This window comes from Terrapene carolina, unplaced genomic scaffold (genome assembly GCF_002925995.2).
Source record: "Terrapene carolina triunguis isolate 2854851 unplaced genomic scaffold, T_m_triunguis-2.0 Scaffold33911, whole genome shotgun sequence".
NCBI lineage: Eukaryota > Metazoa > Chordata > Testudines > Emydidae > Terrapene > Terrapene triunguis.
Window position 1 is genome coordinate 9,768,046 of NW_020698262.1, and position 18,539 is coordinate 9,786,584.

At 44.2% G+C, this 18,539-nt stretch overlaps 1 protein-coding gene across 1 annotated transcript in view; it reads left to right on the forward strand.

Annotated features, from left to right (window-relative positions):
- Nucleotides 1–17,321, forward strand: part of LOC112108569 (methenyltetrahydrofolate synthase domain-containing protein) — a 21,911-nt gene extending 4,590 nt beyond the window's left edge. Inside the window, exons 4-8 of the mRNA XM_029914243.1 lie at nucleotides 133–246; nucleotides 4,562–4,652; nucleotides 5,349–5,461; nucleotides 6,183–6,308; nucleotides 16,444–17,321. Of these exons, the coding sequence (XP_029770103.1) occupies nucleotides 133–246; nucleotides 4,562–4,652; nucleotides 5,349–5,461; nucleotides 6,183–6,308; nucleotides 16,444–16,971 (972 nt within the window). The 3' untranslated portion in view covers nucleotides 16,972–17,321. The remainder of the gene's footprint in view (nucleotides 1–132; nucleotides 247–4,561; nucleotides 4,653–5,348; nucleotides 5,462–6,182; nucleotides 6,309–16,443) is intronic.
- Nucleotides 17,322–18,539: the final 1,218 nt, after the last annotated feature.

Sequence of the window (18,539 nt, forward strand, 5' to 3'; positions counted from 1 at the left end):
TTGCCCGGAGGAGCATTGGTCTTTGTGCTCAAACATATGGCAGTAAAGGATTTTTTTTTCTATAAATTTAAAGAAAAATAAGCCTCTCCCCTAATTCTGGCGTGTAACTGTTGATGGTTTCTGTTATCACAGGCAAGGAAAACTTTGTTGGTTCCAACACCGCGACTGAGAACTGGGCTGTTTAATAAGATTGTCCCACCACCAGGAGCAACTAAAGAGATCCTGAGAATATGTGCAACCTCTCAAGTAGGTATCAGAAGTGGGGGGAACTATGTCAAAAGAGCAGAGCAGAGGCCTTACAGTTATGATTCTGGACTGAGGCTAGGGAGATCTTCACTGTGTAGCCTTGGACAAACCATTTCATCTTTGCGTGCCTCTGCTCCCGCTCTGTAAGAACAGAGATGATACTATTTCATTTCTGTCTTGTGTCTTTAGATTGTAAATTGCTCAGCGATGGGCTAGCTCTTGCTAGATGAATGTGGAATGAGCGCAGTTGGGCCCCAATCTCCAGACACAACCATAGCACAAATAAGAGAAAAGGCGAACCAAAATGTATTGTTGAGATTCAGAAAAGTATAGTGAACGTTTTTATCCTTGTTATTTTTCACTTTCATGCACTCCTCCACTCCCTGTTTGGGCCTGGGACTAACACGCAGAAGACTATACTCACGGTAATGCCAGCCTAACCAGAAGCAGGACGTTTCAGGCCTGTTACCAGATAGCTGGTGCTCACAGGATTTCGGCCCTTGCTTTGCCTCCCCAAAAAGTGTGGATAAGCATCAACTTTTTGCATATTCATCTGAACCATACAACTATTTAGAGATGCACCATCGCTTTGCTCTTTGTTGTTTTGGATTTTCAGTGCAGAAATATTCATTCTCAATGGCTTTATTTACCTGGATCACCGCAAGAAAGTTTCAGAGGCTGTATTTACACACTTAAAAACCTCAGAGTCTGACATAGTGTTTCTGCCTTCTCTTGCACAGTTGAACTTTTGTGCTTAGAAAACCTAGAGGGGAGAGTATTTAATGTTTAAAACTGGTTGCTTAATCTGGGTAATAAAATGTTTATGGTGGTTCATACTTTTTTGGGGGGAGGGAGGGCGAGGTTAAGGGCAGATATTTTATCCTTTTGACTCTTAAGGAAATGAACAAAAAGCATCCAAATTAACTAATTTCTGTCACTCACTTGATGTGTGGGGAAAAAAAACAATTCTGAGTGGATCTTTTTTTGTTGTAAACAGTAAAGTGGTGCTTTGCTGCCCCCTAGTGTACAAATGTCATATTCCATAGCTGAGTGAGTATGCTACAGAATCCTGTATTATTTTACCTATTTCTAGAATTTAAAACAAAAATATAGCATTTTTCAATTAATTGGCCAATAATTTTAAATTTTTTACATTTTAAGACATCAATCCAAACACAGACTCCTACATATAATTGGGGGACTGAAAATGTGTGAAACTCTAAAGTGAGCGTCTCTGTTAAGAGTTCTCTTAAGACTGTTATTTTATTAAAAGTGGTAAGAGTTGGAAGTTGTACTATACGTCATTCAAAAGATAACTTTCTCTTGACCTGCTGCCCAGTCTCATATCTGACCTATGACCTTTCTATCACGTCAGTGCTATTTTTCAGGCAGACAGGTGCTAGTGCAGGGGTCGGCAACGTTTGGCACGCGGCTCGCCAGGGTAAGCACCCTAGCGGGCCGGGCCAGTTTATTTACCTGCTGACGCAGCAGGTTCGGCCGATCGCGGCCCCCACTGGCCGCGGTTCGCCGTCCCCGGCCAATGGGGGCGGCGGGAAGCCGCAGCCAGCACATCCCTCGCCCGCGCTGCTTCCCGCCGCCCCCATTGGCCTGGAACGGCGAACCGCGGCGAGTGGGGGGCCGCAATGGGCCGAACCTGTCACGTCAGCAGGTAAATAAACTGGCCCGGCCCGCTAGGGTGCTTACCCTGGCGAGCCGCATGCCAAACGTTGCCGACCCCTCTGCTAGTGAATAAAGTCGTAATGCGTCTCATGCACCTTGCATTCACAGAATACAATACAAACAATCCTCAGCACACCTCTGGGAGATAGGCAAGTAAATATTATTCTCTCCATTTTACAGATGGAGAAACTCAGCCAAGAGTTGTTCTTCACTGGCCTTATTTTATTCTAGGCTTTAAACATTTGTTTTTTATTGTGGGTGTCAACCTAACATAAAGAACAAAGGTTTCTCACCTGGATCAGATGTGTGACAAGTGTCTGCCTTATCCTTTACAAACATGTGAATTACCTTGAGTTAATCTCAAAGTAAAAATATCTAACAAAGGCAAAACTAAAGAAGTGAAACCCTCCCATTTTGAGTGCCTCCCATTTTTGGGTGTCCAGGTTGAGACACGTTGGATCTGATTTTCAGAGGTGCTGAGTATCTACAGCTCCAGAAATCTGTCTTGAACAAATGCTGTAGAGAGGAGAGGGGGGGAAAAACTGTTCATTACATTTGGCAGTGACATGTACCTCCATACCCTAGGCTCTGAAGTAGAAGGGCTTGCTTCAGGTATCTCAGCTTGACATCATTACATCAGAGATCATAGAATACCAGGGTTGGAAGGGACCCCAGGAGGTCATCTAGTCCAACCCCCTGCTTAAAGCAGGACCAATCCCCAACTAAATCATCCCAGCCAAGGCTTCGTCAAGCGTGACCTTAAAAACCTCTAAGGAAGGAGATTCCACCACCTCCCTAGGTAACCCATTCCAGTGCTTCACCACCCTCCTAGTGAAAAAGTTTTTCCTAATATCCATCCTAAACCTCCGCCACTGCAACTTGAGACCATTACTCCTTGTTCTGTCATCTGGTGCCACTGAGAACAGTCTAGATCCATCCTCTTTGGAACCCCCTTTCAGGTAGTTGAAAGAAGCTGTCGAATCCCCCCTCATTCTTTTCTCCTGCAGACTAAACAATCCCAGTTCCCTCAGGCGCTCCTCATAAGTCATGTGCTTCAGACCCCTAATCATTTTTGTTGCCCTCCGCTGGATTCTTTCCAAATTTTCCACATCCTTCTTGTAGTGTGGGGCCCAAAACTGGACACAATACTCCAGATGAGGCCTCACCAATGTCGAATAGAGGGGAATGATCACGTCCCTCCATCTGCTGGCAATGCTCCTACTTATACAGCCCAAAATGCCGTTAGCCTTTTTGGAAACAAGTGCACACTGTTGACTCATAGATATCAAAATGTGACAAGGAAGGAAAGTTCAGGAGAATATGTGGGTCATACTGGAGCATGCATTGAGGGATAACTGGTGTGTAGAGACAGTCTGTGTAGTGGCTAATGCATAAGACAGGTAGCCAGGTGATCCAGATTCTATTCTTGGCTCTGCTACAGACAGGCTTCTTGTATGACCTGGGAAAAATAGTTTAGAGTTTGTCTACACATAAAAGTTAATCCAGAATAAGGTAATGTGTGAATTGATAGCGAATTATCTATTCCTGATTAACTCTGGCCTACTCTACACTTTAAAATTAGATTGACCTGGCTTTGTCATTCAGGGCTGTGAACAGTTTCAATCCTGAGAGCTGTAGTTATGTGGACCTAATCCCCGACGGCGGAAGAATTGTTCTGTTGACCTAGCTACTGATGGATTAACTACGTTGACTGAAAACTTCCTTCTGTCCACAGAGGAAGTGTCCATGCTATGGTGCCAGAGCATAGCTGCAGCACCATAATTGTGCCGCTGTAGTGTAGACATGCCCTATGTGTGTGGACATCCTTATTCCAAATAAGACTGCATTATTCCACCTTAGTTAAAGCCACTTCTACATCGGCACACACAATTAATCAGGAATAAATCCCCATGTAGACAAGCCTGTAATAAATAAATAAATAAAATTAATGGAGATATCCTATCTCCTAGAACTGGAAGGGACCTTGAAGGTCATCGAGTCCAGCCCCCTGCCTTCACTAGCAGGACCAAGTACTGATTTTGCCCCAGATCCCTAAGTGGCCCCCTCAAGGATTGAACTCACAACCCTGGGTTTAGCAGGCCAATGCTCAAACCACTGAGCTATCCCTCCCCCCAAGCAAGTCTCTAAACTTCAGCTGTCCCATTTGTAAGCCAAAGTTAACACTTCCCTATTTCACAGATGTATTGTGAGGATTAATTTGTTAACAATTTTTAACGCACTTTGTGATCCTTCTGTGACTGGAGCGATGCATTACTCTTACGTGCCATCTGCCAAGATTTTCAAAAAATAGGAGCCTGATGTTAGGTTTCAAATACAAATTTAGGCTGCTCAATAACTAGCTTGGTTTTCAGAAGTGCTGAAAAGCCACAGCTTCTATTGAAATATGCCCAAAGTGTCAACATTTTAGCAGAAAATATATTGCAGAATTCTAACTCGCTGGATGTTTGGAGAATAACTTCCCAGACTTCTGATAATTGGCTGTGTATGGGAAGGGACATTTCAGAGCTTGGTTATTTATTTGGTTTGAGCAAAAGAGGCTTGATTATTTTTAATGATGATGATGTTTTACTGAATTGGAAGTGAAACATCCTTAAAATCATGTTTTTCTTCTTAGGGGGTAAAGGATTACAGTGTGCCTATAGGTCTGGACGCAAAAGTCCAAGTGGACCTGGTTGTTGTAGGATCGGTCGCTGTTTCTGAAAAAGGTAGGGGTAAAGGTTGTTAGACATGTTAGAGTTGGGGAGGTTTTGGGGGATAGCAAGATATCAATTTCTCTGTCTTATATTTAAGGGTAATCCCTTTCCATGTGAAGCGTTAGTAGTCTCACTCCAGTTTCTGAAGGCTGGTGTCTACATTACAAAGATGCCATCACTATTTGTTCCCTCTGCTGGGAGTTTAATAGTGGAGTTACACCAGCCAATGTGTTGTATGTGCACAGTGCATCTTCAACAGGGTTCTTCTGGGTGCATTGTGTTTTCAGTTGAACGGTCATGAGGGCGGATCTTCTCTGCCTGTAGAGATGGTTCCTCCAGGACAAAGCAGAGGCTTGTTGGGTGAGGGGAGCAGCATAAAGGTCTTGCACTGCAGCTTCCCATTCTCCACCTATTTGGGGGGTGACCTCGGTACGGCAGCTGTCCGTGCAAGACCTTTCATCAGCATTACATTCACTTGCAAAAAAAAGACAGTCCTCTCTTTCTGAAGCCTAAGCTGTCTTCTTCAGACTTGGCTTAACCGGTACCGACTCCTGAATCCAGCCTGGTGCAGACGGGCTCTCAGAATCGGTTCATGTGCCAGACGTCTGTTGCCTTCTTACAAGCATTCTGCTTAATTATTGTCATCTCTTGCACTCTGTTGCCCTCCAGTGTTAATTAACTAGCTCGCTTTTTATTGGTACATTTTAGGTTGGAGAATTGGGAAAGGGGAAGGTTTTGCAGATATGGAATATGCAATGATGATGTCAATGGGAGCCATCAGAGAGGACACCCCGGTAGTTACTATCGTGCATGACTGCCAGGTGAGCTGAAGAACCTCTGAAGGCACATCTACAACCATTCAGTACCTTGCATTATAGGCGTGTATTGAGCAGCTGAGATTAGAACTGGATGGAATTTTTGGGACAAATTATTTGCCCCAAAATGCCGTTTCAGGATGAGTCAAACTATTTGGAAATTGAGGTCAAATTCGTCTGAATAAAAAATGAAGCAGTGGGTGGGGGAGGGAGGAGTCAAAGTCAAAACGCTTCGTTTCAACCTTTTCAGAAGGAGACATTTCAACTTTTCATTTCAAACCAACATTTTGTTTCAGAAATCTAGCTTGATGCCTTTAGAAAATTAAAATAAGGTAAAAGGCACCCCAAAACAAAGCAATAAACCAAAACAAAAATACTATTTCAGTTCGAATGAAACAATATTTTTTCAGTTTCTTATTTCAGTGAGGACATCCCCAAAAATGTAAGCTTTGGATCAACCCCAAACAAATTTTTCAGTTCAGCCCCTGAACTGAAAAAAAATCAAGTAGTCACTCAGTTCCAGTTGTAACAGTTAAGTAGTTGCAGAGCAGGACTGACTTGTGTCTAGATCTGGGGTTGTTTCAGTGTAATCTGCTTATCTTGTCATCTTAAGTGAGAGATTTTTGGTATCTGGGAAGCTGTCTGGAATGAAACTTTCCATGCAAAGTCACAGTTCTGGTGAGGTTGTTTTAATTACTTACCAAATTTCTCTTCCCTCTGGTTGTAGGTGGTTGACATTGCAGAAGAGCTGCTTGATGACCATGATTTAACTGTGGATTACATCCTCACTCCAACAAGAACCATTAAAACAGGCTGCAAACGACCAAAACCACAAGGAATAATATGGCATAAGGTAGGCTACTTCCGCTGACGATGATTTATTGGTACCAAATGCTTGCTTCTGAAACTAATGATGTACCTTCTCCTTCTGTACATCATTAATCCTCCTGGAATGTGTATCCTCTGAATAGCTATGAAAACTGCATCTCCAACTAACAAACACTGTATATAGCCAATGTGAACATTCCCGTGGCCTCCCGATGGTGGTGATGAAATAAAAACAAGTAAAGAAAGTGGAATCAGGTTGCCGTCTGTTGTATTAGAAACACTAGGAAGGTGAGGGACATGTTTGGAAAATGGAAATAAGCAAAGACACTTTTGTTTTCAGGTGTCTGTGTGGTTGTTGTAAATGGTAGTGGCAAAAACGAGACATGCGTTTGCAGGTGAGGTGTCCTATCGTGTAGATTTCAGGTTGCGTCCTATGGGGACAGATTCTCAGATGGCTTAAATTGTCATAGATCTGCTGAAGTCAGTAAAGCTATGACAACTGACAGCATCCGAGGATCTGCCCCACAGAGTACGTCTTGCCTCATGAATACCTGTTGAAGTGGATTCTGTTCCTTTTCATGAGACAATGCAGCAGGGAGAGCTTCATGCCATAAATCCAGAGTGGAGTGTCTGCCAGTCCATCTTCGCAGGAAAAATAAGTGTATGTATTATGAATTAGTGGTAGGGATGTTGGTTTTTGCATTGCTGCTAGTGGTTAAGTGTGGGATTTATTTTTAAAATAATATATAGATCGAGCTTGTTGAATAGTGCAGAAAGGGATTTCTAAATACTTTCGTGCATCAACATGATGAATCCACGCTGCTGGAGTTATTTTGGTTGGTTGCTAATTTGGATGATCACCACTTTTTTCACAGAGATGTTCACAAATCCAAACAGTTTCACAAATGTTCACACAAATGATTTTGTCTGAAAGTTCATATTGGAAAGGGCTTTATTTGTAATCTGATTTTTATTGTTTTCCTCTTTAAAAGTCTTAAGTCCTCTGACCTGGAGAAGAGCTCTGTGTCACCTTGAAAGCTTGCTTCTCTCACCACCAGAAGTTGGTCCAATAAAAGAGATTACCTCACCCATCTTGTCTTTCTCAAGTCAGCAGAAACAACACCATATGCCTTAAGTGACAATTTGCACACGACAGATAATGAATAGCAAATTGTTGTTTGCATAAACTATCCAGGAAATACTTGTAAGAAATTAGTACTTTGGTAGAAGCCAGGATCAGTTGGCAAACACTTTGCAAACCAAAAAAAGGGCTAAACTTGTAAAGTAACTTATCTGCAATAAATAACTCCACCCACTCTCTTTATTTTTCTATCACGAAGGAGTATTCTAACCTGGTTGTGGGTGAGTTAACGAAAGCTCCTTTTGTGTTAGTGCGTTTCATAATTGAAATATTTCACATGGAGATTTTCTTATACTCAAGCTCATTTAACGGAATTGTTTGAAGTCCCAGCTCTTGTGCCCCATCCATCTTGCCAGCATGGCTTTGATCACGTTCTCCCTTCATGTCGGAATTCAGCCTCAATAAATTACCTTGCTAACATTTCTCTCCACTTCCCTTCGCCAGCTAAATCTGCAAAGGTCTGGAGAAGACAAAATCTCTTGAAAAGTCCTTTAATCTTTGTGCTGCTTTTGACACTCTCACAGACGAGGTTAGTCTCTAGCTAACCTGTGTATCAAAATGGATGTGGTCTTTTCATTTCTTCTCTTTCCTTCACTTATCAGAGAGAGATTAAAGACCAGCCATATAACAGCGTTTGGGACAAAGGCTTACCAGCACTTAAGGCACTTCCATCTGTTCACATTTGTAACTTGCTCAGACATATTTTACCAAACCATACTACTTCTATGCTGTGTCAGAAACCATTTTCTTTTCAATGGTGGTGTTCACACTTGGATGTGCTTACCTGTTTTCCCATCATTGATTTAGTTGGGGAGTGGTCCTGCTTTGCGCAGGGGGTTGGACTAGATGACCTCCTGAGGTCCCTTCCAACCCTGATATTCTATGATCATTGCTTGATTTGACTGTATTATTACTGTTTGTCTCTTCTCTCATGTGTTATAAGCATGGACTGTATAGTTTTCACCACATATTAACATACATCTATTAGGAATGTTTTCAGTAGAACGGCAATTAGTGCCTGATGCAAAGCCCAAGGAAGTCAGTGGAAGGACTCTCATTGACGTCAGTTGGCTTTGGATCAGGCCCTAATTCTACCAATTTTTTTTTCCTGTTTATTCATAACCGAAGAGCTAGAAGAAGGGGTGAGGGGGGAGTTTTAGTCTCTCTCTCACACAGACACAGACACAGACACACAGCTCTTATGTATGCTGTGTCATAGAGCTTTGTTGTTTTTGAGGCAAAACAGAAAAGACGTGGGCCGAAATTTTCTAAGCTGGTGCTTGAATTTAGGCGGCTTGTCCATATTTGGGCACCTAAATAAAGGTGACCTGATTTTCAAAAGTGTTGAGCTCCCACAGCTCACATGGATTTCAGAGAGATTTTGGAGTGCTCATTTTCTCTGAAAATCAGGCCATTTTGAAGGCTCACTTTCTCAGGATACTGAATATCCTTCTCCCATTGACTCCCCACCTCCCAGGAGCGCTCAGCATCTTGCAGGAGCCAGCCCTTGTTTAGGACTCTAAATTGTAATACGGACCCAACCTTGATAGTTTTGACCAGAGTCCCTGTCCTGAAGTGCTAACAACTGAGGTCAGATGGACTTGAAATGACACAGGAAAAGATTGCATTGGCCATGGGGATGATGGGACAAGAAGGGACTTGGAAGATATTGAAGACATACTGTACCAAAATGCTACTGCTTGTATAGTTGTACCACCTACGATTCAGTGGTGGTAATATTACCCTTCCCTAACACATCATCAGTACTTGCGCTATTAAGACATGAATGAGAACCAAGATCCAGAGAGGGGAGAGGAATATTTAGATTTCTGTTCCTCAGCGTGGTAACAATCATCCATGTTTCTGGTACAGCTAAAGAATTAAAAGGACAACAGATTTCCAGGTTGTTAATTCATTGGGAACAAAGTAACATGTGTACTTGTTTTTGTTACCTTGTCATTATGGGCATTTCCCTGTGAATAACTGCTACACGCAGTGTCTCAGAGCTGGGAGGTCTAGTTAATCTGCAGGTCTTAAAACTACAGGATTTTGTTGTGGTTATTTAAGAGTTTGTCCAGAAGCTCATGACTCCCAATCCTACATCCTTTTCTCCTCCTTCAAATCCTGGCTTTGCCATTGCATTCCTGTATCTCTGAGCAAAAATAAATTAGCCAAGAGGTAGTGGATAAAAGACTCATCTTCTAAACAGGATGTTTTGTCAATGGAATGTAGTTTAAGTGTATTTAGTAAGGGATGTCTGTGAGATGTGTAAATTGCCTTGTAACAAAAGTTCACTCTTCAGAAACATGGCTTGCTCAAGCAAAGACAACAATGGCTTAAGGGTTTATATAAAGTAGGGTATTCCTGCTTGCAAACACTAGGCTACGGCTAAGCATTGCCCTGGGAGATGTCCTTAATTTGGTGAGAAGCTGTTAGGCGAGTAGCTGTTAGCAAACACCTCTGTTTTCAGCATTCATACACTGTGCGTGCTCTTAAAATTGAGAGGCAGGATGAGAAACGTATGCGTCAAACAATGCACACCACAAAAATTAAAGTTAAATGCAATGCTCAAACAGGTTTCAGGGTTTCTTACCACTTTGATTATTGGAAAAGTGGAGGAAAAAGTAATGATTCAGAGCCTCACCTGCTGTAAATTGGCATTGCTCCATGAATGATACCAATTTATACCAGCTGAATACCTGGCCCAACAGATTTTCACCACAGCCTGCGTTTTGCAACACGGTTTGTGGTTGTGGCCAAGATATTTGTTGTAATGAAAAGAAATGTGTTGCATGCAAGGAAAACATAACAAAATGCTGGGATTGGTATCACAGAAATGATCATTCAATGTCTTTGAAGGACTTTTGGATCCTTTAGTAGTGCCTGACGGTATACAGTAGGTACAATATGGCTCAATTCTCCTCCACTTACACCAGTTTAACACTAACGTAGCATTATTCACTTCAAAGAAGCCACTTCTGACTTACACCAGTGTAAGTGTAAACAGAATCAGCCCTACCCTGTCCTGTCTCTAGTGCTAAGTGCTCTAGAAATGCTGAGTCAGCAGTAACTTCTTGTCTAGCTCTATCTTTATACACAGGCCCTTTGGAAAACAATGGAAGCTGCTAGAAGTTGAGAAGTTTAGCCATGTGATTCAGGTGCTGACATGGGAGCTGATCCCTCTTGAAAACCTGGCAACTTATTTAAATGCCACAATGGGAGCTGTTAGCTCTTTTGAAAATCTAGCCCCATGTCTCTAAGGAGAACCCTAAATGCATGAGGTAACGCGCTTTTTCTGGTGGCAGCTGGGATCTGTGACTAGGTATTTGTCAGTCTTTGTCACAGTTCTTTGCATTTTACTTTAAAAAAAAAAACACAAAATAACCAGAGTAATTAATATAATTATATATAGTTGGGGTAGTGGAGGGGGAGATGAGAATAGTTAGTGCAAAAGAACAGCAATTTCATTCAGCTTTTTTAAAAACAGAAAAGATTTAGAACGTATTTATGCTTCTGTTGTTGAGAGTTTGAGAGAGAACCTGTGTCTACGCTACACACTTTTTAGCAACACAGCCGTGCTGTTAAAAAGCACGCAGTGTAGCCGCTGTTTGTCGGCGGGAGAGAGCTCTCCCGCCGACAAAAAACTTCCACCCTCAACAAGCGGTGGCAGCTTTGTCAGCAGGAGAGCGCTCCTGCCGACAAAGTGCTTTTTGTCAGAAAAAAACACACCCCCGAAGGACAAAAGTTTTAAACACTCCTGAGGACAAAAGTTTTGCCGACAAAGTTCCAGTGTAGACAAAGCCTGACAAACAGCAAAAGGGTTCCTGCTAAAGAAACAAATTGTGGGGTTGGGGAGGGGGAACTTGGTATAAGGTTGGGGGCGAGAGGGAATGTAACTGAGGGCAGAAATAGCCCTATGATATGGGACAGCCTGCTTCTGAATCAGAAGAAAACAGTAATATCAAATGGGCACATTGTACAAAGTCGTCTCCCCACCACCCTCCTATCACTGGGAAGCTATGCTATAAAGGATGTGGGCCAGATTCTGATCCCAGTGTGCACTGGTGTAACTCCGTCAGCACCAATGTAAAGGTCCGATCCTGCACCATTAAAGTCAATGAGCGTTTTGCCATTTGCTACAGTGGTGTAGGATGGAACCTAAATGAGATCAGACTCTAGTTGAAGGACTTAATGCGTAAGGCTTTGGACAACACTTAGGTACCTTGTTGAGCCAATGAAATGGCTAGAAACTGCTACTTGCCCTGCTACAATTGCTGTGTGGTTCATATTAGGTGCTTCTGAAAATTCCATTAAACACTTAACTCCCATTGGAGTTAAGTGGGAGTTTGGCACCAACACATTTAATAGGCACTTAGCTGCATCCTTAGGCACCTAATTACTTTGTAAATCTGTCCCTTAGCAAAATTTACTGCTGGGGGAATTCTGTGCCAAAAAAATTAAAAATTCTGCACACAATATTTTAAAATTCTGCATATTTTATTTGTCAAAATAACACAATGTAATTATGCCAGTTTCAATTATTTTCGTAATTAATTTCAAAATATCTGTCCACAAGAATGTTTGTAACAATACAGACAACAAAAAAGATTGAGGAAATGTTTTTTGACAAATAGATTCCTTACTAGGCATATTTATACAGAACTTTGAGTAAGAAATCATTTAAGCTACAATATAAAAATGTATTTCCTGCACCCCTCGGAAGCAGTGCAAAGGCTTGGGGGAGTCAAGGGTAACAGAAGAGCTGAGGGAGAGAGAAGTAATTGCTGGAAAGTGAAAGTGGAGGGTTGTTGGGTGAGAGTGGGAGAAGTATGGAACAGGTTTTTGGGGATGGGGGGTGGGGAGGGATTGTTAGGGGATGGGGAGCCTCCCTCATGCAGACGCTGGGAGAGGCTAGGGGTCAATCAGTCAGGCACATCTGCTCCTGTCCCCATGTGGCCCTGCACCCCCACTCAGCCGTCCCCATCCCCATGTGGTCCTGCTTCCCCTGCCCCCTGTTCCCATATGGCCCTGCACTCACTACCCCCCATCCCCATGTCTCTGCACCCTCACTCCCATTCAGCCCCCGTTCCAGTCTGTCCCCTCACTAGTCCTTCTGAACACCACGGCCCCGGGGCCGGAGGAGCTGGTTCCCCTTCTTCCCCCTCCCCCTGCAGCTGGTGGCGCTCACTTTCCCCCAGCAGCTGGAAGAGCTGAATCCGCCCCCACGGGCCCAGGGCCAGAGGAGCTGGCATCTCCCGCCCTGGCCCGAGGAGTTCGCTCTCCTTGCCCCGGAACAGTTCTGTGCCCCCCCCCCCGACTGGAGGGGGTGACTGGGACCCTGCTTGCCCCCTTTTTTGCACGCCCATGATGCAGAGAGATCTCAGGTGAATAAATTATCACCATTTTACAGAGGGAGATTCAATGACTTACCCAGACCACCTACCGAGCCAATGACCATCCAAGTAGAACCCAAGTCTCAGTTCTGTGCTTTAACCACTAGATGAGGCTGGGAAGTTCCTGCACGTGTCAAACCAGGAAATGGACAGCATGGAGGAGACTGTCCTTGGATTCCCTCCACTTCCAAACAAATCACTGCAGCCCTCGAGACAAAAGTAGCTTTTGCATGATTATAATTAGCAACACATTGTCCTACTTCTTTGGTATTTTACAACAGAGCAAACAGCTTATTTCCCTTCTCCTCCCTAGCCGCCCAGCCGCTCCACAAATGGGTTTGTTGGATGCATACACTGAAACCCCAAACTGCCTCTTTTTCTTTTTTGGTGGAGGAGTTAGAAATTTTGGTTGCACTCCCCCTGAAGTGACCAGCAAGACTCCCATAGGATTAGGACTACATCCGTTGGGCAAATTGTGTTGCCCTGCTCCCGTCATGGGCATGAAATGGGCAGCGGAACGAGGGTGGTTCTTTGGCATGGGCAGGGGTGGAGGGGTAGTAGGATATGGGGAGCTGTGGTATATCCCCATATCCTACTATGGTGGTATACATCACCAGTAGGAAGGGTGGTTGCGGGGCAGGACAGGGTGGATTTTCAGCTATGAGGACTTGTCTCACTTACACTGGTGATAAGCTCATCTAGGAGATCTCAGTGTGAGATCTACTGGTGCAAGGGGGAAGCTGTAGGGAATACTCTATAGTGTCCATTGTACTAAGGTATGGGTACTACAGCCCAGTCACATAATGAATTCAGAATCCCAGGGTTCATTTGAAAAAGAAAGTTTCCCTCATGGAAACAAAGAGAAGCTTGAAAACCTCACCCGACTATAACTGGTGCCTCCTGGAGTTTGCAGTCAGCCAAGAGATAGGAACTGCCCCATTTAATTTTAACTCTGAAACCTGTTGTCCCCCCCCCCCCCGCCCCCGGAGAGCTAGGGCCATGTCAGAGCTGGGGGTTGGTCCTGGCAGCCAGCGGGGATGTCCCCTTTGGGGGGTATCCCCATGGCTCTGGATTGCTTTAATTTGGTCTTGTTCACAGAGTGTCCTGAAGGGCCTGGGAATTCTTTGCCCATCCCAGTGCCCATCCCATGTACGCAGGTTGTGTGAAGAGGTGAAGGTTTGCCCTTGGTAGTGTTGATCTTTCTAAATAAAGCTTCTGGATGTATGTTTTGAGCTAAGTTTGACTTTAGGGTGAAAGAAACTGTACAGTTGGTTCATAATTGGCTGGGCTTGTTTCTGGGTACAGGAGCGATTAGTTACATGAGTGTAGAAAAATGTTTTTCCTGTTTGGTTTAACTAGCATAGAGCTTGCATTTCACATGGAAACTTGACAGAGGACAACAAATGTTCCTAATTGTTGGCCAGGAAAAACATAGTAAGATGGCTTCAGCCATTAGTCTAATGTCATATTGCCCGGCTCAGGGGAAGCTGCCGTCCGTTTCAGCAATCTGAAAGTATTTGGTGGAGAAAAATGCATCTCTCCAAGAATCAGCCGTCATAACTCCTCAAAATATGAAAATGGCATGTACCTTTCAGAGTACTAAGGCTCCCATGGAAACATGTACATCTGTGAACTGCCAGCTTGTGTTAGCTTCTAGAAGAATTACAGTACAGTAAAAAAAAAAAAAAAAAGTTTACTTGTTAAGGGCCTGTAGCAAGGTTGAGACTCACCGGCGCAGCGCCTCCTGCTGGTCATCTGGGAATTAGCTCTTTTCCAGCCTCAGAGCGCCCTCTACTGGCCTGCCTCAAGCCCCCATGTCCCCCTCAGACCCCAGTGCCCTTTACCTTGGGGTTCTGCCCCAGCAGTACCCCCACACTCTGGGTCTCCCCTCCCAGGGGAACCCCCATCCCCTAAGCCCACTTTGCCTCAGTGTCTACTGCCAATTGTCAGCTAGCCCCCTCTCACTGGGGCAAACTGCAGTCCATAATGGCCACTCATCATCAGCAAAGGGGGTTGGACCAGCTTCCTCTGCCCATCCCCACGTTTACACCTCTTTAGCCCCAGTAGCTGCCTTGGGCCTTTAACAAGACCTGCAGCCTGGGGAGTTTCCAGGCTGGAGCACCTCTTGCCTTTCCCCAGCCCTGCTCCGCTTCAGGTACCCTTTTCTCCCAGGCAGCTAGATCCTTCTCCCTCCAAGGCTGGAGAGAGACTGTCAGCTCCTGGCTCACAGCCCCTTTATAGGGCCAGCTGTGGACTGATTGGGCGTGGCCCCAGCTGTGGCTGCTTCCCCAATCAGCCTAGCCTTGTCCACCAGAGCAGGGTAACTGCCCCGCTACAGGGCCCAATTCCAGCAACTTTTACTCCCGACCCATGTGGGGCCAGAATGGAGGCAGCCTCTGTTTTAAACTAATTGTTCTCATTCTATCACTGGGTCATATATGAACTATTAGGCCAAAACAAGAGGAAACCAGGCCTGACTTTTGGTCTGAGCCTGAAAGTAAAACTCTTTGAGGTTCACAAACCTGAAATCCTGCAGAGGCATGTGCAAACACTGGAGAGACCTCTGCTGAATTGCCTCCCCTATACCCTAGGTGGGCCTTGGTGCCCAACCTGCTCTCATCTACCACCAGCAACTTCTTGGCAGCTGGCTGGCCCTTTTTCCCTTGAAGTTCACTGAGGTGGAGTCAACAAGGTGCCCTGGCACCCCACTAATTTCGGGGGGCAGATCTCCTGGAAGGTAAACATCTTGCTTGTCCGCAACCTCATCAACAGCCAAGCAAGCAGTGCCCCTTTTCCTTCCAACTACTGCAATGGCTTTGCTACAATTCAGAGGCTGAGAGCCCAGCCATGTTATACAGTAACTAGAGAGTTCTTGAGTCGTGGGCTGCAGCCTAGGCCCTTTCATGGCCCAGACTGGTAGCATTCAGCAGTGAGAATAGGAGTCTTTCCTGGACCTCTGCTGATGAGGCTTATGATAACTGGGGCATGATGGAGAGAGAGCAGGCCTCTTTCTAAAGCCCAGCTGCCCCTAAAGATCCTGGCAGGGAAGGAGAAGACCATCCCCACCCCACTGACTTTGAGAGGGATGGAAAGAGGAAAACACGCGAGGCCACTCAGAATGCAACAGAAAGGGGGCTGTGCCTGTGATGGGGAGAAATGATGGAAGAGAAATTTTGGGGGCAGGGCCAGATGACTTGTCAGAGAAAAACGTTAACACAGTTTCGGCCAATTTCCATGAGGGAAGCATGGGGGATGCAGTCCGTGTTAGATTTTTAACACACATAATATACGTCATATGCAGAATCTTGTACTGATGCAACATTAAGGTTGCAAATCCGAACATGCACAAGTCAGCAAATTCCAAAGTCCAGTAGCTCTGGGTTGGTTGGTTATTTTCTGCTGGATCTGCATTGTGCAGCCTGCATAGTGACTAGTGTTTTTTTGTTGCCCTGCCACGTATGTTTATGGAGTAACTTCAGAAGTCAGCCACACAGTTAGTAAAGTTTGTTGAATGCTCTGGGCACTTTGAAGGATGATGACAAAACGAGATCAGAGTCTGATCTGACCTTATATGTTGGGTTAATTAAAAAAAAACACCCTCAAACTTGTTTCTGTTAATTTTTTAGATCAGCTACGAGATGCTGGAAAGAATCCCAATCCTAAAGAATCTTCGCTATAGAGAGAAGCAGGCAGGCAAAGATGTTATCCTGAAAGACGAACATCCAGACTTTCCAAACGCCAGGAAACCAGCAGACTCCGATGAAAATGCCAAGACTGGAAATACAAAACTGCAAACTGAGTCCACCTCGGCCCAAATTGGACAGCATCATGTTGGAAATGATTCTTTAAGTACCAAATCAGAGACACATGGTGCACTCACCACTGTCTATGTAGGTAATATACCTCCAGGCACAAGAGTGAGTGAGTTAAAAAGTGCTTTACGAGAATTCCATGCATCCCCGTTGCGGCTCAGTTGGCAGGGAGCACAGGGCCGGGCTTTTCTTGATTACACGGATAAAATGACTGCTGAGAGTGTTGTATCCTCTTTGAAAGGCTTAAGCCTCAGGGGTCAGACTTTGCGAGTTGAGATGGCCAAGAACCAGAGAAACAAAGGGCAAGTAGAAATCAATGGACAGAGAAACAAGTATGAATAGAAAAAATTAGGTATATCTTCATTGCTCATCAAGAATCCAACCTAGTTTTTCAAGGATCTCAGCACAGTCTCTAACTTTGTGGACTAAACAGTATCCAACAATAGAATTTAAAAGCCAGCTTTTCTAGCAGATTAGGCATGCAGTTGCACAGCTGATTTGCTGACTGTTTCTACAAATGTTCATGCAAATCAAGTATTTGCCTATGCAGATGACAAATTGGCCCTTTCGGCATACAGTTACTCAGTTTATGTCTTCAGTTGCCAGTAGTTGTGGTGCACTAGATAGGTGTGTCATTGTACACACATACACATTCGTTTGCACACATGCCCTGTTTGGAAAACTGCCCCAAGGAATCTATGTACCCACAGTTCTAGCCAGATGCCTATATTCTGTCATCGGTGCTGGCAGGGAAATGTACCTGCACAGCTGTGCACACACATTTAGAGGTGAGCTTTTGAAAATCTAGTCTGTGGGATGCAACACTTGCCAGACAGGACCCGATCCTGTGAGGTGCAAAGGACAGCTGGCTAGGAAAACTGCCCCCGCACCCCTCCACCCCCCCCCCCCCCACACACACACACACACTCTCCCAAAAAAGGCTTTTTGAGGTTTGCAACAAAATTTTGTGAGAAATGGAAAAAAAAATTCACCGAAATGTTTTGTTGAAAAGCAATTTTTCAATGCCATTGGCTGGATTGTGATTCGTGGGGGAGGGGGAGGTGTTTGTTTTGGTTTGTTTGTGTGGTGGTTGTTTTTTTGTTTTTTTTTTTTACCATCTCTGGTACCGAGCATCCTCAGCACCTGTCGACATCATCTGAAACTAACCGTACTGAGCACCCCACAGGGTCACTCTCTTAACTCTCTCTCAATTTTGTACGTTTTATTCTGGTCTGGGAAATAAGATGAATATCGCTTTTCTTTCCGGCTATTTTAGGTGCCTTTTTCATGGGTAGATTGGTATGTAGTATGTGATTATTTTCAAGACCAGTGGGCCTGATTCTTCTCTCACTGCTGCTGATGTAAATTAAGCACAACTCTGACATGAATGGAGTTATATTAGTGTAAAACTGATGTAAGGGAGCGAAGATTCAGGGCCTCTACTGCAAATACTGGTGGAAACTGATTAGGCATAAAGTTATTTGAAAAGTTACCAAGGTATCAGCACAGCGTATTCATTCTGTGCCTTCTTATTACAGCATTGCAATCTTCCTTTGTAACCATGATGCCAGATATGGGTTCGAGTACGGAGTGCTACAGGAAAATTTTCCTGACCGGGAGGTGCTAGCTTGTACACGCACACACATGCTTTTACGGAATAAAGCAGAATTCTGATTGATTTAGTATGGCTTTTATTTTTTGTAAGTTCCTTAGTCCTGAAAAACAAGTTGAATTTTGGCTGAACTATCCTTTCTAAACAGAAGCACTTTGCAATTGATCCTGGGCAAAAAGTCAAAATAAGCTTCTAAATGGATATTTTCTTTTTTTAAGTATAGGAGTTGGAAACATTTTTCTTAGCCAGAGGGTATTACTAAGTATATTTTAAGCACATTATTATGCTTCAAGTGGGG